Source organism: Hyperolius riggenbachi, chromosome 1 (genome assembly GCF_040937935.1).
Source record: "Hyperolius riggenbachi isolate aHypRig1 chromosome 1, aHypRig1.pri, whole genome shotgun sequence".
In the NCBI taxonomy this organism is placed as follows: Eukaryota; Metazoa; Chordata; class Amphibia; order Anura; family Hyperoliidae; genus Hyperolius; species Hyperolius riggenbachi.
The window spans coordinates 516,396,495-516,424,340 of NC_090646.1; the positions used below are offsets into that span (position 1 = coordinate 516,396,495).

Genomic DNA, 27,846 nt, shown 5'->3' on the forward strand with positions numbered 1-27,846 from the left:
TGTTCACTTGAACAACAAACTATTTTGTGAAGTAAAAATAAAATTAAGGCTGTATACATATTAAAGATTTTTTTTTTTGGTTGGTGTTACTTTTGATTTTACAGTTTCTTTTGAATATTTCTCCTCTGCAGAATACATGGTTATGAAGACACACGATCTTGCTTTTAGGTGGATGGCTGCTTACACAGTTTCAGTAAGTTAACTCAGAGTGGTGTATTAAGCCAGTCTCATGATCTGAAGGAAAAACTTCTTCCAAAGCATATAAGGTAGTAACAAATGGTCCTCAAGGGAATTGCTATAATCTACTTTAAATGATTGTAGTAGAGAATGTACTGAGAAAAAGTTATCAAACTCTGTTTTATTGGCAGCAGAAAAGAGGATAGATGGGTATAAAATGACACTGAAGACAGAGGCTATGGCAGCTGACAAATTTATTTCCATGGCTGTCCTGCTGATCCTCTGCCTCTGTTACTTCAAAGGAAACCTAAAGTAAAGGGAAACAAAAAATCCAGTTTAAATTACCTTGGGCTTTTACCGATCCTCTGGTCCCCCGCAGCGACCCAAGTTTGTACTCTACTGCTCCCATCGCCGGGAGCATCCTGCCCATGCACCGTGCGAGAGTCTCGTAATGGGCATGTGTAGGACGAGATCAAGGATGCACACGGCTGCATAGGCACACTGGGCTGAGTTGCCGAAAACAGAATTGGGTCACAGCGGGGACTGGAGGATCGGTATGTCACGGCACAGGCACAGGGTAGCTGCAGGGTGCCAGTAAAGCCCCAGGTAAGTTAAACTAGATTTTTTTCCCTTGCCTTTAAGTTCCTCTTTAACCACTTCACCCCAAGGCGGTTTTTACCCCAACGGACAAGAGCAATTTTCACCTTTCAGTGCTCATCCTTTTCATTTGCCAACAGCTTAACTACTAATTACAATGAAATGATCTATATCTTGTTTTTTTCACCACCAATTGGGCCTTTTGGGGTTGATATTTGTTTTCAGTAATTACTTTATCTTTTATGCATTTTAAAGGGAAAAACAAGGAAAAAAAAAATGAAAAAAATACACTTTCTCCAATTTCATCCCCCATAGTTTTAATATAACCACTGCTACTGTGCATAAAACCCACACATTTTATCTGCCTATTTGTCCTGGTTATCACAAGATTTTAATTATGTCCCTAGTACAAAGTATGGTGAAAATATAGTATTTGGAAATAAAGGTGTATTTTTTTTTGGGGGGGGGGGGGGGGGTTCCTACTATTTTCGCATGCACTTGCATAGGAATGCACATGCACCCACGGGAGAGCGCACGTGCACAGCAGCACTGCCTGACTTATAAAAACGTCCTGAAGTCATTAAGAGGTTCTAGCAGGACGTTTTTATAAGTCAGCATGTCATTAAGTGGTTAAAGGGACTCTGAGTACCTTTCACGGGCAAGGTACTTAAAGGGAACTTGTACTGAGTAAAATTATTTAAAATAAACACATGATTTAACTGCAAATGAATGACATACTTACCTCAGCATCAGTTCCTCTCAGAAGCTCACCATTTTCTTCTTACAGTGATCCCTTCCAATTCTGACAAGATTTTGTCAGAACTGAAATATACCAGTTGCTGACAGCTATATATCAGCTGCTGTCAGTTACAACCAACTGAATGTGCAAGGTAATGTCCATATTTCCCTATGGCTCAAGTGGGCGATATAACAGTTTAACAGTGTGCTGACCGGGAAGCTGTTATGGGGTAATGGACATTTTCAAAATGGAGGACAGAAAATTTCATCGATCACAGTGGACAGACAGGATGCAGGAGAGGAGAAAGAGATTAATGAGCAGACTACAGGGGAGGTAAGTATGACCTAATATTGACTTTGTATTTTCAGTTCAGGTTCTCATTAAAGATGCATACCATTCTGTAGCTTGTGCTCTCCTCTTTCATTTGATGCCTGAATCGCCGTTCTACACCAAATAGTTTTAGTTCGTTTTCAATTTAAAAATTGCAGCTGCCATCTTGGCTCTGTTATAACTTCCGGGTCACCCCTGTCTTCTCTGTTAGAGAAATGCATCACTGAATGAAGCAGGAAGAGGAAGTGACACGCATGGCCATTGCAAGAGGCTCCTCCAGAGGGGTCATAGCACGACTTTGTTGGAAATCGTCTGGCTTAAAGGCATGCCCATAAAAGGTACTCGGAGTACCTTTAAAGGACAACTGAAGTGAGAGGAGTGGGACATAAAGGCTGCCATATCCATTTCCTTTTAAGCAATACCAGTTGCCTGGCAGCCGTGCTGATCCTTTGCCTCTAATACTTTTAGCCATATACCCTGAACAAGCATGCAGCAGATCAGCTGTTTCTGACTTTGTTAGATCTGACAAGATTATCTGCATGCTTGTTTCAGGTGTGATTCAGCCACTTCTACAGCCAAATAGACCAGGAGCACTGCCAGGCAACTGGTAATATTTGAATGGAAATAAAAATGGCAGCTTCCATTTCCCTCTCTCTTCAGTTGCCCTTTAGGCCACGGACCCAGTATGTAGATCAGGTGCTGTGGCTAAAGTTTGAGCACACTAGCTGTATGCTAGTTTGATGTATGAGATCCCGGCACAACTTAAGTCACAAAGATCAGCAGGTTAGCCGGCGTCTGGCATTGTCTAAAAGAAAACAAATATGAAAGTTTCCATCTCTCTATGACTGAAGGGTCTCTCTTGTGTAAAATGAAACACTTAATACTTTAAAAATACATTATCATGTTAAGCAACACATTACGTTTAAGGTTTATTAGCAGCAAATAAGATTGTGCTGCACTTTATTAGCATGCATAAACAGAAAAAGTAGACTGAAGGTTCATACACACGTTGGATTTTCGCAAACGACCGGTCGTTTGAACGTCAAATCAGGCGTGTACGGTCGGTCGTTCAGGTGAGAAGACTGGATTTGAACCATCCCCCCAAGTGGATAGTTCAAGTCCAGTCTTATCAGCTGAATGACCAACCGTACACACGCCCGATTTGACGTCCAAACGACCGGTCGTTTGCAAAAATCCGATGTGTGTATGTACCTTAAAACTTACATTTTCAATGCATTCTTTCTAAGTACAAACACTCCTTCATAAACATAGTTAAGGAAATGTTTAACTGTAGGCAGGATTCTTTCTGCAGTGGTGCATGTTTTGCTACACACTGTCTGTATTAGTTTACTGTTGAGAAAATATATATATATTTATTTATTTTCAAAATACTATCAGGGAAATTAACCTTACCAGCAAACTCTCTGCTATGTGTAAAAAAACAAACAACAAAAGACATGGCTAGATACAGACTGAAATAGTATACTAATTTTTTCTTATACCAGTTCAGTTAGAGGTTTTTATGTGTACATTATTATTATTTTATTTTTCTGTAAAAAATAAGTTTACATTTTTAAATTCCCTTTACATTCACAAAACCAAAACAGCATCCTCTGTACCAAGATCACATTAAAAAGTGGCATTAAGGAAAAGCTAATCCCTGGCTGGCCACTGATCACCATACTGCCGCATTCTCCAGTTATAAATATTCTTTCCAGTAAGTAATTCGTCAAAAATATTACTTCCAGTATACTGGTCCACATATTTTCCAGTCACTCCAGCATTCAGCTGCACATACATATTCCATAGTTTGCATCCTGTCTTTGGTTGTATGTTACATTGCATTGGATATCTTGTATACTATACATATGAAGGCATTTCTATGTAACCTTCTGGAATCAGACATTTCTCTTAAAACTTCTGGCATAGCCAATCATTGAGCTTGTTACTCTTGCTTAAAGGAGAACCTGTTTGTGATAGGAGAAAAAAAAAAAAAAAAGTGCGTTAGATAGAATACAATGTTAAGATCTACTAAACTATTATCTACCATCCACTAATATCTACTAAATTTATGTAAACACTAGCTGATTTCCCAGCATTGCCCGGGTATGTATTTGGCAGGTGTTGGCTCTGCCCACTTTTTCTAACCCTAACACACAATTACTCAATGACCTAGTTTGTGAGCTTTGTGGTAAATAATCTGCATGGAAATGAAACAAATCTGGATTGGCTGTGGCTCTACCCCGTTTCTGAATTTGAACCCCAGTCACCCAATGACCAACTGTACCAGGTTTGAGGCTTGTGCCATTAACAGTGCAAGAATGGCAGCAATTACCGTATTTTTCAGACCATAAGACGCACTTTTTCTTCCCCAAAAGCAGGGGGAAAAAAAGTCAGTGCGTCTTGTGGTCCGAATGTTAAACTTCGCCCTGTGCCATTGAGCCTCCTGCACTCCCCACTATTCCCTGTCACAATTAGACAGCACAGACAGGAATCTGAGCGTGGTGGAGTGAACCAGTGAGCAGGGTGAGCTTGGTCTGTGCCCCCCCCCCCTCCCCCCTAGGTTTTACCTGCCTGTCTGCTGTCAGGACTGGGGAGCCATGCGTAGGGAAGAAGGAATCTGTGGATTGCGGGGTTGCTGGGCACGGTGCTGGACCTGGAGAAGTCTTACAGCTGGCGAGGAGGCGGTAGGTGTTCTTCCTCCCTGATGCACTTGTTGAAGCTGACAAGTTCCGTGCGGTCATGCCGCTGCACACTTTCCATACAGAGGCAGGATTCTCTCCTCATCGTGGGGATGCAGCGGCGGTGCTGGAAGGAGGGCTTGAAGAGGAGGTGGCAGCCGGTGCAGATGGTTTGCATGGAGGAGCTTCCGAGGTCCGGGCTGCAGTGCTGCTGTCCCCTCCTGCACACAGACAGCCCACTAGAGACTGCTGGAGACCAGGAGCAACCAGGAGCTGGACCCTACGGACTCTTTCCCCCGGCGAGGAGGCGGCAGCTGGTCCTCCTCTCGATGCGATGTGGCTGGTGCTCTTGGTGGAGCTGCCGAGTCCCGGGCTGTCATGCCGCTGCACCCTTTCCTTACAGAGACAGGAGTCTCTCCTAATCGTGTGGGTGCAGCGGCGGTGCCTTATGGCATGCACGGAGGAGCTGCCTGCACGCAGACAGTGCACCGCTTGGAATCGAGACTGCTGGAGATCCAGAGCAACCTGTAGCTCTTTACTTCCTCACAACTGCATTTCCAGAAGGGTGCCAGTCCACATAACCACAAATACACATCCGCCTCCAGCTCCCTGGTTCCTTTGAGTTCGTCAAGATGGCCTAGAATCGACCAGGTGACTATCAGAGGTGGTTATGTAAGTGCTCTTACTGTACTTGTAATGGGACATTACTGTAACTGGGGTGGGGGCCAGGGTATGTAACTGGGTGGTATTAATGTAATGGGGCATTACCTTAACTGGGGTGGGGGCCAGGGATGTAACTGAGGGTTATTAATGTAATAGGGCACTACTGTAACTGGGATAATGGCTAGGGGATGTAATTGGGGGGCTATTAATGTCATAGGGTATTACTGTAGTTTGGGGGTGAGAATCTCCACAAGATGTTCCTGCACCATTTTTTTCCTGGCTTTTGTCCTCTAAACCTAGGTGCGACTTATGATCAGGTGCGCCTTATGGTCATAAAAATACAGTAATTATTCCCCTTAAAAATCAATAGGTGAATTGTAACCACTTGAGGACCGTAGGCTTTACCCCCCTTAAGGACCGGCCACTTTTTTTTCCATTCAGACCACTGCAGCTTTCACGGTTTATTGCTCGCTCATACAACCTACCACCTAAATGAATTTTGGCTCCTTTTCTTGTCACTAATAAAGCTTTCTTTTGGTGCTATTTGATAGCTCCTGCGATTTTTACTTTTTATTATATTTATCAAAAAAGAGACATGAATTTTGGCAAAAAAATGATTTTTTTAACTTTCTGTGCTGACATTTTTCAAATAAAGTAAAATTTCTGTATACATGCAGCGCGAAAAATGTGGACAAACATGTTTTTGATTGAAAAAAAAACCCATTCAGTGTATATTTATTGGTTTGGGTAAAAGTTATAGCGTTTACAAACTATGGTGCAAAAAGTGAATTTTCCCATTTTCAAGCATCTATGACTTTTCTGACCACCTGACAGGTTTCATGAGGGGCTAGAATTCCAGGATAGTATAAATACTTCCCAAATGACCCCATTTTGGAAAGAAGACATCCCAAAGTATTCACTGAGATACATAGTGAGTTCATAGAAGATATTAATTTTTGTCACAAGTAAGCGGAAAATGACACTTTGACAAAAAAAAAAAAAAAAGTTTCCATTTCTTCTAACTTGCGACTATAAAAAAAAAAAAATGAAATCTGCCACGGACTCACCATGCCCCTCTCTGAATACCTTGAAGTGTCTACTTTCCAAAATGGGGTCATTTGTGGGGTGTGTTTACTGTCCTCGCATTTTGGGGGTGCTAATTTGTAAGCACCCCTGTAAAGCCTAAAGGTGCTCATTGGACTTTGGGCCCCTTAGCGCAGTTAGGCTGCAAAAAAGTGCCACACATGTGGTATTGCCGTACTCAGGAGAAGTAGTATAATGTGTTTTGGTGTGTATTTTTACACATACCGATGCTGGGTGGGAGAAATATCTCTGTAAATGACAATTTGTTAATTTTTTTTTTACACACACTTGTCCATTTATAGAGATCTTTCTCCCACTCAGCATGGGTATGTGTAAAAATACACCCCAAAACACATTATACTACTTCTCCTGAGTACGGCGATACCACATGTGTGGCACTTTTTTGCACCCTAACTGCGCTAAGGGGCCCAAACTCCAATGAGTACCTTTAGGATTTCACAGGTCATTTTGAGAAATTTTGTTTCAAGACTACTCCTCACGGTTTAGGGCCCCTAAAATGCCAGGACAGTATAGGAACCCCACAAATGACCCCATTTTAGAAAGAAGACACCCCAAGGTATTCCGTTAGGAGTATGGTGAGTTCATAGAAGATTTTATTTTTTGTCACAAGTTAGTGGAAAATGACAGTTTGTGAAAAAAACCAATAAAAATCAATTTCCGCTAACTTGTGACAAAAAATAAAATCTTCTATGAACTCACCGTACTACTAACAGAATACCTTGGGGTGTCTTCTTTCTAAAATGGAGTCATTTGTGGGGTTCCTATACTGTCCTGGCATTTTAGGGGCCCTAAACCGTGAGGAGTATTCTTGAAACAAAATTTCTCAAAATGACCTGTGAAATCCTAAAGGTACTCATTGGACTTTGGGCCCCTTAGCGCAGCTAGGGTGCAAAAAAGTGCCACACATGTGGTATCGCCGTACTCGGGAGAAGTAGTACAATGTGTTTTGGGGTGTATTTTTACACATACCCATGCTGGGTGGGAGAAATAACTCTGTAAATGGACAATTGTGTGTAAAAAAAATCAAAAGATTGTCATTTACAGAGGTATTTCTCCCACCCAGCATGGGTATGTGTAAAAATACACCCCAAAACACATTATACTACTTCTCCTGAGTACGGCGGTACCACATATGTGGCACTTTTTTACACCCTAAGTACGCTAAGGGTCCCAAAGTCCAATGAGTACCTTTAGGATTTCACAGGTCATTTTGCGACATTTGGTTTCAAGACTACTCCTCATGGTTTAGGGCCCCTAAAATGCCAGGGCAGTATAGTACCCCACAAATGACCCCATTCTAGAAAGAAGACACCAAAACGTATTCCGTTAGGAGTATGGCGAGTTCATAGAAGATTTTATTTTTTTGTCACAAGTTAGCGGAAATTGATTTTAATAGTTTTTTTTCACAAAGTGTCATTTTCCGCTAACTTGTGACAAAAAATAAAATCTTCTATGAACTCACCATACTCCTAACGGAATACGTTTGGGTGTCTTCTTTCTAGAATGGGGTCATTTGTGGGGTACTATACTGCCCTGGCATTTTAGGGGCCCTAAACCATGAGGAGTAGCCTTGAAACCAAATGTCGCAAAATGACCTGTGAAATCCTAAAGGTACTCATTGGACTTTGGGCCCCTTAGCGTACTTAGGGTGTAAAAAAGTGCCACATATGTGGTACCGCCGTACTCAGGAGAAGTAGTATAATGTGTTTTGGGGTGTATTTTTACACATACCCATGCTGGGTGGGAGAAATATCTCTGTAAATGACAATTGTTTGATTTTTTTTTTACACACAATTGTCCATTTACAGAGAGATTTCTCCCACCCAGCATGGGTATGTGTAAAAATACACCCCAAAACACATTATACTACTTCTCCTGAGTACGGCGATACCACATGTGTGACACTTTTTTGCAGCCTAGGTGCGCTAAGGGGCCCAACGTCCTAATCACAGGTCATTTTGAGGCATTTGTTTTCTAGACTACTCCTCACGGTTTAGGGCCCCTAAAATGCCAGGGCAGTATAGGAACCCCACAAGTGACCCCATTTTAGAAAGAAGACACCCCAAGGTATTCCGTAAGAGTATGGCGAGTTCATAGAAGATTTTATTTTTTGTCACAAGTTAGTGAAAAATGACACTTTGTGAAAAAAAAAAAAAAAATCAATTTCCGCTAACTTTTGACAAAAAATAAAATCTTCTATGAACTCGTCATACACCTAACAGAATACATTGGGGTGTCTTTTTTCTAAAATGGGGTCAGTTTGTGGGGTTCCTATACCGCCCTGGCATTTTACGGGCCCAAAACCATGAGTAGTCTGGAAACCAAATGTCTAAAAATGACTGTTCAGGGGTATAAGCATCTGCAAATTTTGATGACAGGTGGTCTATGAGGGGGCGAATTTTGTGGAACCGGTCATATGCAGGGTGGCCTTTTAGGTGACAGGTTGTATTGGGCCTGATCTGATGGATAGGAGTGCTAGGGGGGTGACAGGAGGTGATTCATGGGTGTCTCAGGGGGTGGTTAGAGGGGAAAACAGATGCAATCAATGCACTGGGGAGGTGATCGGAAGGGGGTCTGAGGGGGATCTGAGGGTTTGGCCGAGTGATCAGGAGCCCACACGGGGCAAATTAGGGCCTGATCTGATGGGTAGGTGTGCTAGGGGGTGACAGGAGGTGATTGATGGGTGTCTCAAGGTGTGATTAGAGGGGGGAATAGATGCAAGCAATGCACTGGCGAGGTGATCAGGGCTGGGGCCTGAGGGCATTCTGAGGGTGTGGGCGATTGAGTGCCCTAGGGGCAGATAGGGGTCTAATCTGATAGGTAGCAGTGACAGGGGGTGATTGATGGGTAATTAGTGGGTGTTTAGGGTAGAGAACAGATATAAACACTGCACTTGGGAGGTGATCTGACGTCGGATCTGCGGGAGAACTATTGGTGTGGGTGGGTGATCAGATTGCCCGCAAGGGGCAGGTTAGGGGCTGATTGATGGGTGGCAGTACCAGGGGGTGATTGATGGGTGGCAGTGACAGGGGGTGATTGATGGGTGATTGACAGGTGATCAGTGGGTTATTACAGGGAAGCACAGATGTAAATATTGCACTGGCGAATTGATAAGGGGGGTCTGAGGGCAATCTGAGCGTATAGGCGGGTGATTGGGTGCCCACAAGGGGCAGATTAGGGTCTGATCTGATGGGTAACAGTGATAGGGGGTGATTGATGGGTAATTAGTGGGTGTTTAGGGTACCGAAGACGACAATGAGGCTCTTATGGACTTGATTGAATTAGGAGAGACTAACAATGATGAATTCTTAGTGGATAATCTGCAGGGTTTTGAGGAACCGTTTAGAGAATCAGGGCTCAAACCGAGATCTATTTTCTACCCAACGCAATCCAAGGGTCAGTTTATTAATAGTTTTTATCAGATAGTGATGGATCAATTTCAGATTTTGTGTAGAACAAAAAATACCAAAAGCCAACCAAGCAACTTGACTAGAGAGGAACAAGTTGCGCTGGAAGCTCTCAAAAAGAACACGAAGATCGTCATCCGTCAGGCTGATAAGGGTGGCAGCATCGTCATACAAGACTTTGACAAATATCGGGAGGAAGGTGACAGACTTTTGGCAGAAAAGACCACCTACCTAAGACTTTTCTCTGATCCCACACAAGTCTATGCGAAAGAACTTCTAGTCATCCTGGATAGAGGCTTACACCAAGGAATCCTTACAGAGGATAAATTTAGATTTTTGGTACCATCCAACCCCCTGGTGCCTTATTTTTATCACATACCAAAAATTCATAAGAGTGAAATAACACCACCAGGGCAGCCAATAGTGGCAGGTATGGAGGGTCTTTTGGCACCTCTATCAGAATATATCGACCATTTTTTACAACCCATAGTCCAGCACACGGAGGCGTACACAAGGGACTCGTTGCATGTCTTAGAGATCTTGGAAGCATATCAGTGGAAAAACAGTTATTCGTGGGCATCTCTGGATGTCTGCTCACTGTATACTTGTAACCCACATGATAGGGGAATAGAAGCAGTAAACTTCTTCCTGCTGAAAGAAGATTCCTTTAATCCACAACAGGCACAATTCATCTTGGACCTTTTGGAGTTTGCATTAAAGCATAATTATTTTACGTATATGAACCAGATTTTTCTCCAAACCTGCGGGACATCGATGGGGGCGGGGTTTGCCCCAAGCTTTGCCAATATATATATGGCTTATTGGGAGAATCAATTCATTTGGTCCAATCATAAGTATAAGAAGAATTTAATCCTGTATACTCGTTACATAGATGATATCTTACTAATCTGGGACGGCACAAGGGAACAATTTGAAGAATATTGTAATACAAACACCTACGGTCTTGAGTTTACGTCAGTATTCGAAAAAGAGTCACTTGTCTTTTTTGGACTTAGAACTGTTCATTGATGAAGAATCACAGATCTGCACACAAACCCATTTCAAGCCAACTTCGGGCAATTCCTATTTACATGCAGCCAGCTGCCATCACCCGAAATGGGTAAAAAATATCCCACGCAGCCAGTTCCGCCGACTCAGGAGAAATTGCAGTAAAGATCAGGACTATGACAGACAAGCAGCACAGTTAGCATCAAAGTTCAGAGAGAAAGGTTATCCAGATTAGCATCTAGAAACAATAATAGAAGAATTCAGGGACAAAGAAAGAAACAGTCATTCAATCAAACACTCAGATGCTGCTCCAATTCCCACATTTATCACAGGATTCACAGAAAGTTCACGGTGCATTCAAAGCATCATCAAGAAAAACTGGCCAATTATTCTACAGGACCCCCTACTCAAACCTTCCATGCCTAAGACACCCAAGGTAATTTTCAAGAGAGCTCGCTCATTAAAGAATCAAATTGCACCGAGCAATAGGAAGCAAGATTGCCCCCAAACGTGGTTGAGATCCAATATAGTGGGGAGTTTTAGGTGTGGAAATGCCCGTTGTGGTTGTTGTCCCTTTATTCTACATGGCACGAAGCAGTTGGAACATCCGGATGGGGTTTTGATACCACTCAAACACTTCATCAACTGCGCAACAGAGTTTGTAATTTATGTACTAATCTGCAAGTGTAACAAACTCTATGTGGGAAGAACAACTAGACCTTTGAGAAAAAGACTTGGTGAGCATAAATGCAACATCTTGGCCAAATCTGAAAAACATAGTGTACCAAGACACTTTGCGAAATACCATCAGTCCGATCCCAGTGGTCTCAAGATCATAGGCCTGGAGAGCATTCCATCTACAATCTCCAGGGGCCTTCGTTACAAGAAGCTATGCGAACAAGAGGTTTTCTGGATCTTCAAGCTAAACAGCCTGACGCCGAATGTATTGAATGAGGACCTGGAAGTTCGAAGTTTCCTCCAATGAGTCTCTGCTTGTCTGACCTGAACTTTATTTGTAAATTAAGCTGTCTCTCCCCCTCTACCCTCTGACTCTCCCCCCTCCACTCCCCCCACCCACGTGGGGATTTCCTCCCCCTGGTCCCTTTTTCCTTTCCCCCCCCCCCTTCTGTCCCTTCCCACCTTTCCAGTTTCATCTGCTCCCCCCTACTCCTTACCCCCTCCCTTCCCCTTCCTTCCTCAAAGTTCCTTTCCCCCCCCCCCGACCCCCCCCCCCATGTTTTTCCCCTTTCCCCATGTGTATTGTATAAGTTTGTGAGCTGAGCCGGCTTAGGGCCCCCAATCCAGGCCCCTTCTCCGTTTCCAGATTATCCAAACCCCTGTCTGCCCTCTAGCCAGAAGTGACCGTCTTGCCAGAAATATTGTCTAAGTATTATGACCATCGTAAGAGGGACAGGTCCCCTGAGAGTGATATTTGGTCCTCTATATACAGATACGACCATAAAATCGCATAGGCCGCCTCAGCGGCATATAGCCGCCCTTATGTCAAGCTGGCTGTTTGTACAATAGCCACCCTGATAATAGTATCCAGGCGTATATATATATATATATATATATATATATATATATATATATATATATATATATATATATATATATATATATATATAAAAACTCCTGTGCATTTACCTCTCTTTTCAGTAGCTAGTTTCTCTCCTTGACACGTGCAGCTAATTTTCGATTGCTGATAATTCTTAAATCCACACGTTTCTCCCTTAACCTGTGTAATCGACAGTGTGAAGGTTTGAACCCCCAAGCACGAATTACAGCCTTTGTGGAATTGGCAATAGAGCACGATGTTAGCTGCTCTTGCCTCCAGTTCTTCAGACTGATGTGAATGGTAAATGGCTGGATTATCTAACAAGCCCACATGTAGATAAACTACAGACAAATCTGTCATATGCCATTTCCCATTACCTTTTAAAATTCCATTTTATGCCTGTTTAGAAACAAGTTTTTAAAAACCATGTGGTTTTTACCGATGTTTTTATAGTCACTGTATGCTTTTATACTTTAATCATTTTTACAAGTTTTTACTTAAGTCCCTGGCGACCTGCCCATATAGTCCTATGGACCTCCCACAGATTTATTCTCCACCCACTCAGCTGGAGATAAAATGACCGCCGTCCCGTCACCTGACGAAGGCGGTCAACGCCGAAACACGTCGTGACGTCAGACGGCATCCCTGCGACCTGGCTCCGCCCACCGCTCTCGACTCCTCCGCTAACAACCACGCTCCCCGCTGCTCTGGCCAAGCACGGGTGACAGGAAGCGACTGCCGACAGGCTGTACAGGCGCATTTGTACTACGATACACTGCGAGTGTAACTTTTTATTGCGTGTTATTGAAGTAAAAAGGTTTATTGCACCAGCGGTGCGCTCCTGTTTTCTTTTTCACTGTTTAGGGTAGATAACAGATGTAAACACTGCACTTGGGAGGTGATCTGACGTCGGATCTGCGGGCGATCTATTGGTGTGGGTGGGTGATCAGATTGCCCGCAAGGGGCAGGTTAGGGGCAGATTGATGGGTGGCAGTGCCAGGGGGCGATTGATGGGTGGCAGTGACAGGGGGTGATTGATGGGTGATTGACAGGTGATCAGTGGGTTATTACAATGGAGCACAGATGTAAATATTGCACTGGTGAATTGATAAGGGGGGGTCTGAGGGCAATCTGAGCGTGTAGGCGGGTGATTGGGTGCCCGCAAGGGGCAGATTAGGGTCTGATCTGATGGGTAACAGTGACAGGTGGTGATAGGGGGTGATTGATTGTTGATTGATGGGTAATTAGTGGGTGTTTAGGGTAGATAACAGATGTAAACACTGCACTTGGGAGGTGATCTGACGTCGGATCTGCGGGCGATCTATTGGTGTGGGTGGGTGATCAGATTGCCCGCAAGGGGCAGGTTAGGGGCTGATTGATGGGTGGCAGTGATAGGGGGTGATTGATGGGTGATTGACGGGTGATTGATAGGTGATCAGGGGGATAGATGCATACAGTACACAGGACCTTTAGCTACTCATGGAAAAGAGGCATGAGGCCTCTTGCACACTACATGCGATTCAGATTCATGATTTATAATTTGTACTGCATGCTGCCTTTTTCTTTTTATAGCATCCAGGGAAAATTGGAATTGCAAATCTGAATCAAAAATCTGAATCCCAAATCCAATTTGCGGTGTGCAGGTGGCCCGGCAGTCCTGCTGATCTCTTTGGCTGCAGTAGTGGCTGAATCACACACCTGAAACAAGCATGCAGCTAATCCAGTCTGACTTCAGCCAGAGCACCTGATCTGCATGCTTGTTCAGGGGCTGTGGCTAAAGGTATTATAGACACAGGATCAGCAGGAGAGTCAGGCAACTGGTATTATTTTAAAAGGAAAAATCCATATCCCTCTCAGTTTAGGTTCCCTTTAAAGAGACTCTAGAGTGCACATAAGCCCCTCGACATTACCTAAAGATTTGACCTGCCAGATATTTAGTGATGTCTGACCAATCCTGAGTACATTATTCTTGTACTCCTATTTTGTTATGTGCTGTCCCTTCTCCCCTCTCCATAGCAACAGATGTGGCTCTAGGCTCTTATCCAGTGATAAGTCTGTACAGCACTCGTTCCTGAACGGTTACCCAAAGGGTCGATATTTCAGATTTCTGAGACTGTTTGAAATGGAACATCTACCGTAATCAGCAAATCAACCAACTAGCAGAGTCTGCATACTTTACATACTGGTACTTTTGCCCTTGGCCCCAATTCCACCCATCAATACTTACTACAATAGTGGCAACATCTTACAGGTGTTGTGAACTGCATCACTTTATCCCAGCTTTCTGCCTTTATCTGTATTCCACAGTAACAGTGCATAAGTTTGCAAGACTTATCATACTCACAGGCTTTTTATTGATGACTTCTCTTTGTTACCCTCACTTGACCTCGGGCTGGCAATTATGGACTCATTTTCCAATGTTACAATGTGGTCTTCAGTTGGAGGAATGACACCGCTGAGATTAAAAAACAAGATATTCATGTTTGATTGCCACCTAAGCAGATGCTATCTGTGCATTTTCTTTTCTGTTAAAATCATTCAAAGAGCACCTTCAGTGCAAATTATACATTTCATTGATCATTTTCTAATATAAAGTAATAACTACCTATTGTGTGTTTTTCTCTCAGATCCCTCCCATGTCCACTGGCTTCCGGCACATAGCCCCCTTGCAAAAAAAAGTGCTATAGTGCTTTGTGTATCTGAAATAGAGAAAGTGCCAGGGAAGCGCAAAGGCACTTTTCTGCAAGGGGGCAGGGCTCCAGGAGGGAATCTGAACATTAAGACCTGGCAGGAAGTTATAACTTTATATTAGATGATTAATGAAATCTCTTATTTACACTGAATGTGCAATTATTATTTACACTGAATGTCAGCAATTATTACAACCTCACCTTCCATGTCACACTACGTCTAAATATAAGTCTACACCACAACTTCTGCTCCGCTATATCTGTCTACTCCTCCTCCTTGTTGCTGGGAACATTTCACCTAACCCTGGACCGCCACTCCCCCCTGCTAATCACGCTGTTTGCAATAAATCAAATTTCCCTCCCTCTTACTGTAACCTTATTAATATTCCACTCCTTCCCCCCCACATCCCCTCCGATCTCGGCTACCCTCTGGAATGCCCGCTCAGTCTGCAACAAACTGCCCTTTATCCATGATCTTTTTATTTCTAATGCTTTCACATTCTTTGGGATCACTGAAACCTGGCTGACCCCTTCTGACACAGTCTCACCTGCCGCCCTCTCCTATGGAGGTTTCCGCTTTAGCCACACTCCTAGAGGTGGGAATAAGCATGGTGGTGGTGTGGGCATTCTCCTCTCAGATAAATGCTCCTTCAAGCCTCTCACTCCTATTCCCTCTCTCTCCCTGCCATCCTTTGAAGTCCATGCAGTCCGACTATACTCTTCCTTGAACCTCCAAATTGCAGTTATTTACCGCCCTCCAGGCCCTGCTTCTGTTTTCTTGGATCATTTCTCTGCCTGGCTTCTCCAGTTCCTATCCTCTGACATCCCTACCATCATCATGGGTGATTTTAACATGTCTATTGGCACCAATAACACTGTCTCCAAAAAACTTCTATCACTCACTTCCTCCTATGGCTTGTCTCATTGGTCCTCTACCTCAACCCGCACTGATGGCCATACGCTTGACCTTGTATTCACTCGTCTCTGCTCTGTCACTGACTTTACTAATGATCCACTACCACTCTCTGACCATAACCTATTTAGCTTCTCTCTCTCCTCCTCCTCTCCTACCACCCTGGCACAAGCACGCTCACATATTTGAAGAAACTATCGCAATCTAGACATTCAAACTGTCTCTGATGCCCTGGCACCTCTCCTCACACAATCCTTCACTGACCCAGACTCGGCTGCTATACACTACAACAGCTCCATTACAAAAGTCATGGATAACTTCACCCCCCTCGTCAATGCCCGCCCTCACCGTGTCTGTCGCCAACCCTGGATGACCAAAACCACTAAACAGTTAAAAAGATGCTCTAGAGCAGCTGAACGGCGCTGGAGGAAAAGTAACACAACTGAGGACTTCATCTTATATAAAATTGCCTTGAACAACTTCAGAAACGCACTCTCTGTGGCAAAAAAGTCCTATTTTTCTTCCCTAATATCCGCCCATTTACACAATCCAAAATGCTTGTTCAGCACCTTCAACTCCGTTCTCCATCCCCCTCCTCCTCCTTCATCTTGCTTATCAGCTGAAGAATTTGCAACATAGTTCACTGATAAAATTGACAAAATCAGAAGTGAATTCTCCATGCAGCCCTCAAATCCCACCTCCACACCTCTCATTGACTGTTCTCTAACTGTCTTCTCTCCACTCTCTGAACACTCTCTTTCCTCTATAATTGCCAAAGCCAATCTAACCACCTGTTCTTTGGATCCTATTCCCTCCCATTTCATTCCGCAGCTATCCTCATCTCTCTTGCCTGCACTAACAACGCTATTTAACCTGTCCCTCTCTACTGGCATCTTTCCGTCCCCAATCAAAAAAGCTGTTGTGACACCACTACTTAAAAAACCTTCTCTAGACCCTACCACACTTGCCAACTACCGCCCAGTGTCACTTCTCCCATTTGCATCCAAACTACTTGAACGCCATATACATGCAGAATTAAGCCATTATTTATCTGCTAACTCCCTACTTGATCAGTTCAAGTCTGGCTTTCGCTCTAACCACTTCACGGAAACAGCCCTTACCAAAGTAGCCAATGACCTTCTTAGAGCCAAATCCAAAGGTCAATTTTCCATACTCATCCTTCTTGACCTGTCATCAGCATTTGATACTGTCGACCACACCTTACTCCTACAAATACTTTCAAATGTCGGAATAAAGGGCCTTGCTCTTACATGGTTATCTTCCTACCTCTCTGGAAGGTCCTTCACAGTCTCCTACTCAGATCAGATCTCTTCTCCTCATGCTTTGTCTGTCAGGGTTCCCCAAGGCTCTGTCCTTGGTCCCCTCCTCTTTTCCATCTACTTGCATGGTCTTGGTGATTTAATCAACTCATTCGGGTTTCAATACCACCTCTATGCAGACGATACACAACTGTACCTCTCTGCCCCAGACCTTAACTCCCTCCTTAAACGTGTTCCTGACTGCTTGTCTGCTATATCCTCCTTCATGTCCTCTCGCTTCCTAAAACTTAATAGGAGTAATACAGAACTAATAATTTTTTCACAGTCTCTGTCCACCTCCCTGCCTGAAGTAACAATAAATGTTAATAACACTCCCATAACTTCAGTTCCCAAAGCTCGGTGCTTGGGGGTGATATTCGACTCATCTCTCTCTCTTATTCCTCATGTTCACTCCATAACCAGCTCCTGCCACCTCCAACTCAGAAACATATCTCACATCCGTCCCTTTCTCACTCAAGGCACAACTAAAATGTTAATACATGCTCTCATAATTTCTCGTCTGGACTACTGCAACGTACTACTTTGTGGACTACCGTCTAACAAACTGGCCCCGCTCCAGTCGATACTGAACTCAGCTGCTCGTCTCATTCCTCTTTCTTCTCGATCTTCCTCTGCCGACCCTCTTTGTCAAGCTCTTCACTGGCTGCAAATTAACCAGAGGATTCAGTTCAAACTCCTAACCCTAACCTACAAAGCTCTCCACAATCTCTTTCCCCGGTACATATCCTCACTAATCTCCAGATACAAACCCAATCGCAATCTCAGATCGGCACATGATCTTCTGTTCTCCTCCTCTAGAATCAACTCCTCACATTCACGTTTACAAGACTTTGCAGGCGCTTCACCCCTCCTCTGGAATGCCCTCCCACAACACATCTGTCACTCACCAACCTTTGTTACCTTTAAAAGCTCTCTAAAAACACACTTGTTCCGATAAGCATATGCGCTACCCTAGGCCACTTCCCTTTGTACTAAGACCAAATTGCACTCCTACTAGGTATCCTAAAACACAAAGCCTCTATTTATTTGCTGCATACTACCCCTCCTCCTGTCCCCCCCCCCCCCCCATTCCCTTTAGATTGTAAGCTCGCAAGGACAGGGCTCTCTCCCCCTTTTGTGTCTTGGTAACCATTATACATTTTATTCATCATGTTAATTTTATCACTGTCATTACCAATTCTATAATTTGTATTTTGTATCATTCTTTGTATTTTGTCACTAATTATGTATCTTGTATATTGGTGTACACCATTGTCTGCATTATTATGTACCCCGTGTTTGTTTCTTACTTTGTACAGCGCCACGGAATAGGTTGGTGCTTTATAAATCAATAATAATAATAATTAGCATGTCATTGCCCATCTCTACTTTGAGGCATGCTATTGCGAAGACAGTGGAAAGAGAGTGCATCTAGTCACAGTACCTTTTATAGCACTGCAGCTCATCCTGAGCAACCAAGAGCTGAACTTTCAGCTTGTTCCGTTCCTGCAGAACATCTCTCAGCTCCTGCAGGGTAAATCGTGGTCGGTTTGGGTCTGTGAGATCTATGATCATTTTATCTGGACCAAGATCTACCTGCAAAAAAATACACAAAATGGTGAACTCTATGCCATGTTGGTGAACTCTATGCCATGTTTGGATTTGCAATGGACATTGTAAAGCATTATAAATATTTTACTACAAGTCCAAAAGGATAAAAGTATTCTTTAGCTGGTCACCTTTCTGCATTCTAAAAGACATTTCAGAGCAAAATCTTGAGTTTTGATAAATGAAGGCGATAAGTGCAGTTGATCTACTCAATTATGACCCAGATTGGGGAAAGAGGTGCCTTGCTGCAGGGACTAGAAAACACAGTAACTAGTGCTCTAGCATGACAGATGATTGCCAGTGCTGTAAGTGGCATAAATATATTCCTGATGAGGAATGAATGCATAAACTACATCTCCATAGACCAGTTTGTAGTTTATACTTTGGGAAGACCAGGGCTGTGGAGTCGGAGTCAGAATCGAGGAGTCGGAGTAATTTTGGGCACCCGGAGTCGGAGATTTCATAAACTGAGGAGTCTGAGTCACATGATTTTGTACAAAATCCACAGCCCTGGTAAGTATTAGACTAAGGAGTCGGGGCCATTTTGGGTACCCGGAGTCGGAGTTGGTGGTTTCATAAACTGAGGAGTCGGGAGTTGAAGTCGGAAGACTCCACAGCCCTGGGGAAGACACAGGCAGGTAAACTGCATTTCAATACATTTTAGGGGTGAGGCTGGATGCTAATGTAAACAAATGTGTGCCAAATAAGCTCCCGCTTAGTAATGAGGCAACCAATATTTTGTAACTTATCTTTCTGTCCCTCTTTACTTCTTGTAAGTACAGTGTTCTACCCAGGCTCTTGTAGCCGGGTGCTCCACCGGCTAGTTTTGGTGAGCACCCAGCTGTCATCGGCTCATTTCCTCTTCTGCTGTAGGTAGAGTTGTGCAGAGAAGCGCCGGCCCTTTTTCATGCCACCTGGCTGGAAAAAAAATTCTGGGGAGAACACTGAAGGATTTTCTAATGGTAATATAATATAGGGTAAACCATGTTGTGTAGTGCCCTGCTTAGTTCTTTAGATCAAGGAATAACCTTAAAGTGGCTATTAACGATACGGCCCTTCAGACAATTGATTCTCCGTTTCAATGGTAATATAATAATTTCATAAATCTGATTTAATTGTGTAGCAGCTAGCCTTCTATCGTCCAAAGAATTGAATCATTAATGACCTTTAGACTGATGTTGGACTTCTGGGATCCAGAAGGGGTAGAAATGTTTTGCACAATCATACATCTGTGCAAAAGTTTATATTCATTGTTTGTACATCTGAGGAAAAGTGAACTGGTTGAAACACATCATTGTACCTACCAGATAATATACAATTTATTCAAACAAAGCTGGCCATACATCACTCGATGTATGGCCAGATTTCCCATTAGATAGATCCCACAAGCCTGCCTACACACTGCCCAGCGATTTGCAATATATTTCAGCATAAAAACTATTGCAAATCGACCTGCCAACCGTAAACAATGTGGTGCTTCATCTGGAAAAGTTTTGTCTCGATGAAGCGACACATTGTTTATGGCACGAAACAGCTGCAGACCTCTCACTGCCGGTACCTCTCTCCACAATTATGGGTAATGTACCGTTGCTTGATTTTTAAGCTACATGTATAAAAGTGAATTTTTATCCGGATGTGCACCACTGCTTTTTCTCCATTTGTACTGTTGTCAACGAGAGTGCTAGTACTCCGTGGCTTGGCACATGACATCACACATGCGCTGGCGTCACGTGGTACCGGCGCTCGCCGTGATGGCACACACCGGAGAAGGCCAGGAGTCATGTGGCAGATAGGTAAGCCACGGGGGTCCATTGATGATCACAATATCAAACGCTGTTACTACAGCATTCCCCATCGATCCATTTGACGGATTTTGGCTGGAAATTGATCTAAAGATTGATCAGGCAGCAATGATGTGGCACCAATTCTCTCCTGATTCGATAAAATTATTGAATCAGAAGGTTGATCAGGCCACAGCATCAAGTGATGTATGAGCACCTTAACAGTTTTGTAAGCAGACTGATTTTGCAGGTGTAATGGACCTGGCTTGACATGGGCGTTTTTTTACTTTATCCGTTATGTTAGCATGTTCTATCACTGATCTGAATTCTGAAATAAATGTGACATATATAATCCATCCTTCCAGTAACTCCTAGTGTGATATTAATGGAACGCTACACTTTTGTTTGACACATGTACTATTGATTTGTCAATAAAATAAATACAAAAAAACAAGACATATTACAAGGTAGGAGATTCAACCAGAAGAGAACTATAGATACCTGTCCAGACTGTGAGCTTTCTCTCACTAGCCTTTCAACCTCAGCTCTTAGGTTATCACGCTCCATCTTCATCTCCTCTGTGGTAAGACTTGACTGATTCACCAAAGTCTCCAGAACTTCCAATACACGGACAATCTTAAACTGAAGATTAGCTACAATGTCTGATACTCCACGAGCGTCTTTGATGATCTTTTGAAGATCCTGGCCTATTACATGAGATATGTCATACACATCTTCCACTGTCATTTCAAATGGGTCCTTTTCAAATGGTGATTCTGGCATTAGGTCTTCTGGTTCATTTTCCACAGTCTCCATTCTGTACCCACTTTCTATAAAATAAATAAGCAAAAAAATAATAAGTACAAACTCCACCCCCAATAACTAATACTACTGCACAGCATGCTTACCACTCGCTCTACACATCCACACCGGATGTTTTAATTATTTGTTAATGAGTGTTAAACGTCAGTCTACTTCCCCACAGAAACTTTCAGCCCTGGATTATTAAACCTTCCAGTAAGGCTGCTTTCACAGTGGGACGTTACAGGCGCACGTTAGAGCAGCCTGTAACACAGCCCAACTCACAATAATGAAAAATCAATGGGCTGTTCACAGTGCTCACGTTGCGTTACAGTGTAACGCTGCACGTTCAAAGAAAGTGCACCATGCTGTGCGCTATACCCGGTTTTAGCCGCGTTAGATTGTTTGCACATGCGCAGTGCAGGAGAGGAGGAGGGGAGAGTCCGCTATTGTCCCTAGCCACATGGCTAATTAATATTCACTGCACTGTGTGACGTGCAGTGTTTAAAGCGGCCACTTTGTGCGGCGATTGGCTGGCGGGACCACGTGATGTGGAGTGTTCCGATCACGTGGTCTCCACAGTCTTTGGACGCATGCGCCGTTTTCGTCTACCAGTATCGAACGAAAACGGAGCACCAAGAGACGCATAACGCGTCAATATGTAGCGTCCGAGTTTAGCACCACCATGCGTTGCGTTAGGGTAACGTTATGCGACCTTAACATCCCCTCTAACGCAACGTCTCTGTGTGAAAGAGGCCTGAGGAAAAAAAAGGAGCTCTGGCTACTTCTAAGTAGAATTGGTACATGCTTATCTAATGAAATTACATGTTACTTTAGGGTCACTTTAACTTGTAACTATGCTTTTTTTGTATGCAACACGGAAGTCCCCAATAAATAAAAATACTGAAAGTACAGGAATGGTCGTGACCAAATCCATAAAATGATCCTTGCAGAGAATACACATTCGAAATGCATAAAAATAGTTTCAGTCACAAAATGGTTATTGTTAACATATGCATTATACCTGTTTCACAGATTCCTTGCAGTTTCATCAGAGGCAAATAGCACACTGCAAGTTTACCAGTACTTATGCCATATGAGTGGCGCATGTTGCACAATTAGCAAGCCATAGTACTTGGGTAACACATGTATTACATAAATGGCCAAGTAGTAAGGGTTATGATAATTGTGAAACGCATGCTACTCAAATGGCACAAGAACCAGTAAAACTTGCCATGCGCTGTCTACGCAAGACAGATTAACCGGCTTTGACTGCATTAACCCCCACATAGGCACCTGTACACAAATGTGGTTGTTCCTATAAGCCACATAACCCGCTAGCTTATTAGCAGGTATTGATTCATACAATACTATCATGGCCATCTACAGTGGTGTGAAAAACTATTTGCCCCCTTCCTGATTTCTTATTCTTTTGCATGTTTGTCACACTTACATGTTTCTGCTCATCAAAAACCGTTAAGGGCTCGTTTCCACTATCGCGAATCTGCATGCGTCCAACGCATGCAGATCCGCACGTGTAATACAAGTGGATGGGCCTGTTTCCACTGTAGCGTTGTTAAGGTGCGTTTTTTTGATCGTGAAAAAAACGCACAAAAGAGCCAACGATTTCGCCTGCGTCGGGAATCCGTGCGAATCGCCGCTAATGTATTTAATAGTAGAAACGCATGCGTTTGTTACATGCGTTTTTACCCGCGATTTCGCGTGCGATTTCGCACCTTTTTCAATTTTATTTAGCCCTGGCAGTGTCATGGTTAATTTTGCATGGCACCCTGCCATGCGAAATCGCATGCGAAATCGCGGGTAAAAACGCATGTGGAAACGCATCCGCATGCGTTTTTTACAAGCGTCGGAATGCGGCCGAAATCGCGTCGCAACAGTGGAAACAAGCCCTAACTATTAGTCAAAGATAACATAATTGAACACAAAATGCAGTTTTAAATTATGGTTTTTATTATTTAGTGAGAAAAAAAACCTCCAAATCTACATGGCCCTGTGTGAAAAAGTGATTGCCCCCCTTGTTAAAAAATAACTTAACTGTGGTTTATCACACCTGAGTTCAATTTCTGTAGTCACCCCCGGGCCTGACTACTGCCACACCTGTTTCAATCAAGAAATCACTTAAATAGGAGCTATCTGACACAGAGAAGTAGACCAAAAGCACCTCAAAAGCTAGACATCATGCCAAGATCCAAAGAAATTCAGGAACAAATGAGAACAAAAGTACTGTAATTGAGATCTATCAGTCTGGTAAAGGTTATAAAGCCATTTCTAAAGCTTTGGGACTCCAGCGAACCACAGTGAGAGCCATTATCCACAAATGGCAAAAACATGAAACAGTGATGAACCTTCCCAGGAGTGGCCGGCCGACCAAAATTACCCCAAGAGCGCTGAGAAAACTCATCCAAGAGGCCACAAAAGACCCCAGGGCAACATCTAAAGAACTGCAGGACTCACTTGCCTCAATTAAGGTCAGTGTTCATGACTCCACCATAAGAAAGAGACTGGGCAAAAACAGCCTGCATGGCAGATATCCAAGGCGCAAACCACTTTTAAGCAAAAAGAACATTAAGGTTCGCCTCAATTTTGCTAAAAAACATCTCAATGATTGCCAAGACTTTTGGGAAAATACCTTGTGGACCGACAAGACAAAAAGTTGAACTTTTTGGAAGGTGCGTGTCCCGTTACATCTGGCGTAGAAGTAACACAGCATTTCAGCAAAAGAACATCATACCAACAGTAAAATATGGTGGTGGAAGTGTGGTGTTCTGGGGTTGTTTTGCTGCTTCAGGACCTGGAAGGCTTGCTGTGATAGATGGAACCATGAATTCTACTGTCTACCAAAAAATCCTGAAGGAGAATGTCCGGCCATCTGTTCGTCAACTCAAGCTGAAGCGATCTTGGGTGCTGCAGCAGGACAATGACCCAAAACACACCAGCAAATCCACCTCTGAATGGCTGAAGAAAAACAAAATGAAGACTTTGCAGTGGCCTAGTCAAAGTCCTGACCTGAATCCTATTGAGATGTTGTGGCATGACCTTAAAAAGGCGTTTCATGCTAGAAAACCCTCAAATGAAGCTGAATTACAACAATTCTGCAAAGATGAGTGGGCCAAAATTCCTCCAGAGCGCTGTAAAAGACTCGTTGCAAGTTATCGCAAACGCTTGATTGCAGTTATTGCTGCTAAGGGTGGCCCAACCAGTTATTAGGTTCAGGGGGCAATTTCTTTTTCACACAGGGCCATGTAGGTTTTGAGTTTTTTTTCCTCACTAAATAATAAAAACCATCATTTAAAACTGCATTTTTGTGTTCAATTATGTTATCTTTGACTAATAGTTAACAGTTTTTGATGAGCAGAAACATTTAAGTGTGACAAACATGCAAAACAATAAGAAATCAGGAAGGGGGCAAATAGTTTTTCACACCACTGTATGTTTATTCTGGTTACCTCCAGGCACTAATTTGCTGTTTGGATGAATTGTTGTGTTTATTCATCTGCAACCACGGAACAGCGATTATGTGTATGTATATATAGCCCCCGGTGAAGTGGCTCGGGAGTGTGAAATGCCCATTAAGCATATACTAACAATGACCATGCTGTTACTGGTATTATTTTAAAACCATTATGAACATCTGTTATTTTTGTGAGGATAATTTTATTAATTTAGTCAGAACCACTTGGTTTGGACTAAATGTAGTCCGGATCTCTTGGTGATGCATCAGGGTGGCTGTACACATGCTAGATTCTCGGCAGAAGTGGCCATGACCGGCTGCCTTGACCAAGAACATTCTAGTGTGTTTAGCAGCCTTAAATTGCAAGTGTATATTCCCTACTGTATAGGAATGTTTACCCTTTGTTTGAATGTACTGGACAAGCAAAGCCAAACATTATTCCTCATAGACCTCTATGTGTTCACAGACAGACCCCATCATTTTCCTGTTGGAGGCAAGCTATAATTAGGCATGAAAAGCAAAGGCATACAATGCCAATCCTCAGGAATGAGAAAAAAGAAAGCTAAGCTGGTTTACATTGATTTTTATTGTTGTTTGCAAACACAAAATAAACTTGCCATTCTTTTGTTATCATAAACAGGGCAGTGGAAGCTTCATTGTTTCTCTGTTTGGCATAAGGAGCTTTTTTTTTTGGGATTTTGCTTAAAGAACAACTGTTAGCCATACAATGCATTAATAAAAAAAACACATAAGCAAGTAGATAATTACTTACTCTACTTACTTAACAGATGTATTGCGCTGTCCACTGTTTAATTCGGATTTTACAACGTTTGTAAAATCCAGTGACTTCTGGTTATGGTGGTGGCCATCTTGGATCCCATATGCTTAACTATTCCCCCTGGCATCCCCTCTCCTTCCTGCACTATTAGGCCTAGTGCACACCGAACGGTTTTTGGTCGCGTTTTTAGAACAGCTTGCAGATGTGGAACCGCTTGGGTAATGTATTTCAATGGGCTGGTGCACACCAGAGCGGTAGGCGTTTTGCAGAAACGCATACTCCCGGACTGCAGCATTTTTTGGATTTCGGAGGCGTTTCTGCCTCCAATGTTAAGTATAGGAAAACCGCAAAACGCTTGATAAAACGCCAGATCAGAGCGGTTTTCCAGGCGTTTTTGTTACAGTAGCTGTTCAGTAACAGCTTTACTGTAACAATATCCATAATTTGCTACACAAAACAACGCTACACAAAACCGCAAAACGCTTCATAATAAGAAGAAAAAAAGCTTCAAAAACCTCTAGCGTTTTGCGGATCTGCTAGCGGTTTTTGGTGTGCACCAGGCCTTACAGAGCAGAGAGTGATAAAGGCAGCGCAGACAGACTCACCTACTAATAGTTCCAAGCACTGAAGTTCCCGTGCATAATCTCTGCACTACCACCAGAGGAAGTGCAGAGAGTATAGACAGGAACTCCAGCGCGTGGAACCATAAATGAGGTGAGTCTGCGTGTGCTGGCTTTATCCCTCCCTGCTCTGCTCTGTAATAGTGCGAGGAGGAGAAGGGATGCCGAGGGGGCATGCAGGGGGAGAAAAATGCGGCTGGAGCGCGGACATGGCACACTGCAGTAGGGGGGCTGAGGACCGTCTCAGGGGACTGCTTCTGGCCTCCCTTCCTGCACCCTAGCAGCTGGCAGTGACGAGAGTGACAGAGACTTCAGCCAATCAAGGCTAAATTTGCATGTGACGTCACTTCTCTTTTGTGGCTGCTACTCTGCGTACCACATTAGAGGCAGGGGGCATGAGGAATAATAATCAATCAGCAAAAAGATGAGATTGATTTTAGACTTCTATACTGCCTCTTTAGCATCCATTTTACTTGTAGAACAGCTACTTATAGAGAATTGATTTTAGATTTTATGCGTAACAGTTACTCTTTAAAGGACAACTTAAGTGAGAAGAATATGGAGGCTGCCATATTTATTTCCTTTTAAACAATACCAGTTGCTTGGCAGCCCTGCTGACCTATTTGGCTGCAGTAGTGTCCTAATCACAACAGAAACAAGCATGCAGCTAATCTTGTCAGATCTGACAATGTCAGAAACACCTGATCTGCTGCATGCTTGTTCAGGGTCTATGGCTAAAAGTATTAGAGACAGAGGATCAGCAGGGCTGCCAGGCAACTGGTTTTGCTTAAAAGGAAATAAATATGGCAGCCTCCATATCCCTCTCACTTCAGTTGTCCTTTCCCCCCCTGCATGCCCACTCGGCATCCCTTCTCCTCCTCGCACTATTACAGAGCAGAGCAGGGAGGGATAAAGCCAGCACACGCAGACTCACCTCATTTATGGTTTCACACGCTGGAGTTCCTGTCTATACTCTCTGCACTGCCTCTGGTGGTAGTGCAGAGATTATGCACGGGAACTTCAGTGCTTGGAACTATTAGTAGGTGAGTCTGTCTGCGCTGCCTTTATCACTCTCTGCTCTGTAAGGCCTGGTGCACACCAAAAACTGCTAGCAGATCCGCAAAACGCTAGAGGTTTTTGAAGCTTTTTTCTTCTTATTATGAAGCGTTTTGCGGTTTTGTGTAGCGTTGTTTTGTGTAGCAAATTATGGATAGCCTTTCACAGTTTTTGGATAAAACATTTGTCTAATCAATGCCAAATGTTTAACCAATAATATTCTGAACAGGCTTGTATAATAATGCAGGCAGTGCTAAACATAATCTAGGATACTTCAATGCCCGAGGGAATGCGCCAAGACGATACGGCACTCTCAGCAGAAATAGCATTAGTATAGTGTGTGTATGCACCAGGGCTGTGGAGTCGGAGTCGTGGAGTCGGAGCAATTTTGGGTGCCTGGAGTCGGAGTCGGGGAAAAATGCTCCGACTCCTAATGAATTTAAACTGTAATTAAAATAGAAAATATAATAAAATGTTCTATTTCTCAGATAATAGTCATAAATTATTTATAAATACAGTAATAGCTGTGCTTAGTCCACAAAAA

At 43.2% G+C, this 27,846-nt stretch overlaps 1 protein-coding gene across 1 annotated transcript in view; it reads right to left on the reverse strand.

Moving 5' to 3' along the window:
• Positions 1-3,036: 3,036 nt before the first annotated feature.
• RILPL2 (Rab interacting lysosomal protein like 2) overlaps positions 3,037-27,846 on the reverse strand; it is a 33,100-nt gene continuing 8,290 nt past the window's right edge. The window contains exons 2-5 of the mRNA XM_068244545.1: positions 21,077-21,405; positions 18,631-18,782; positions 14,609-14,719; positions 3,037-3,810 (exon numbers count right to left, since the gene is read on the reverse strand). Of these exons, the coding sequence (XP_068100646.1) occupies positions 3,789-3,810; positions 14,609-14,719; positions 18,631-18,782; positions 21,077-21,391 (600 nt within the window). The 5' untranslated portion in view covers positions 21,392-21,405 and the 3' untranslated portion in view covers positions 3,037-3,788. The remainder of the gene's footprint in view (positions 3,811-14,608; positions 14,720-18,630; positions 18,783-21,076; positions 21,406-27,846) is intronic.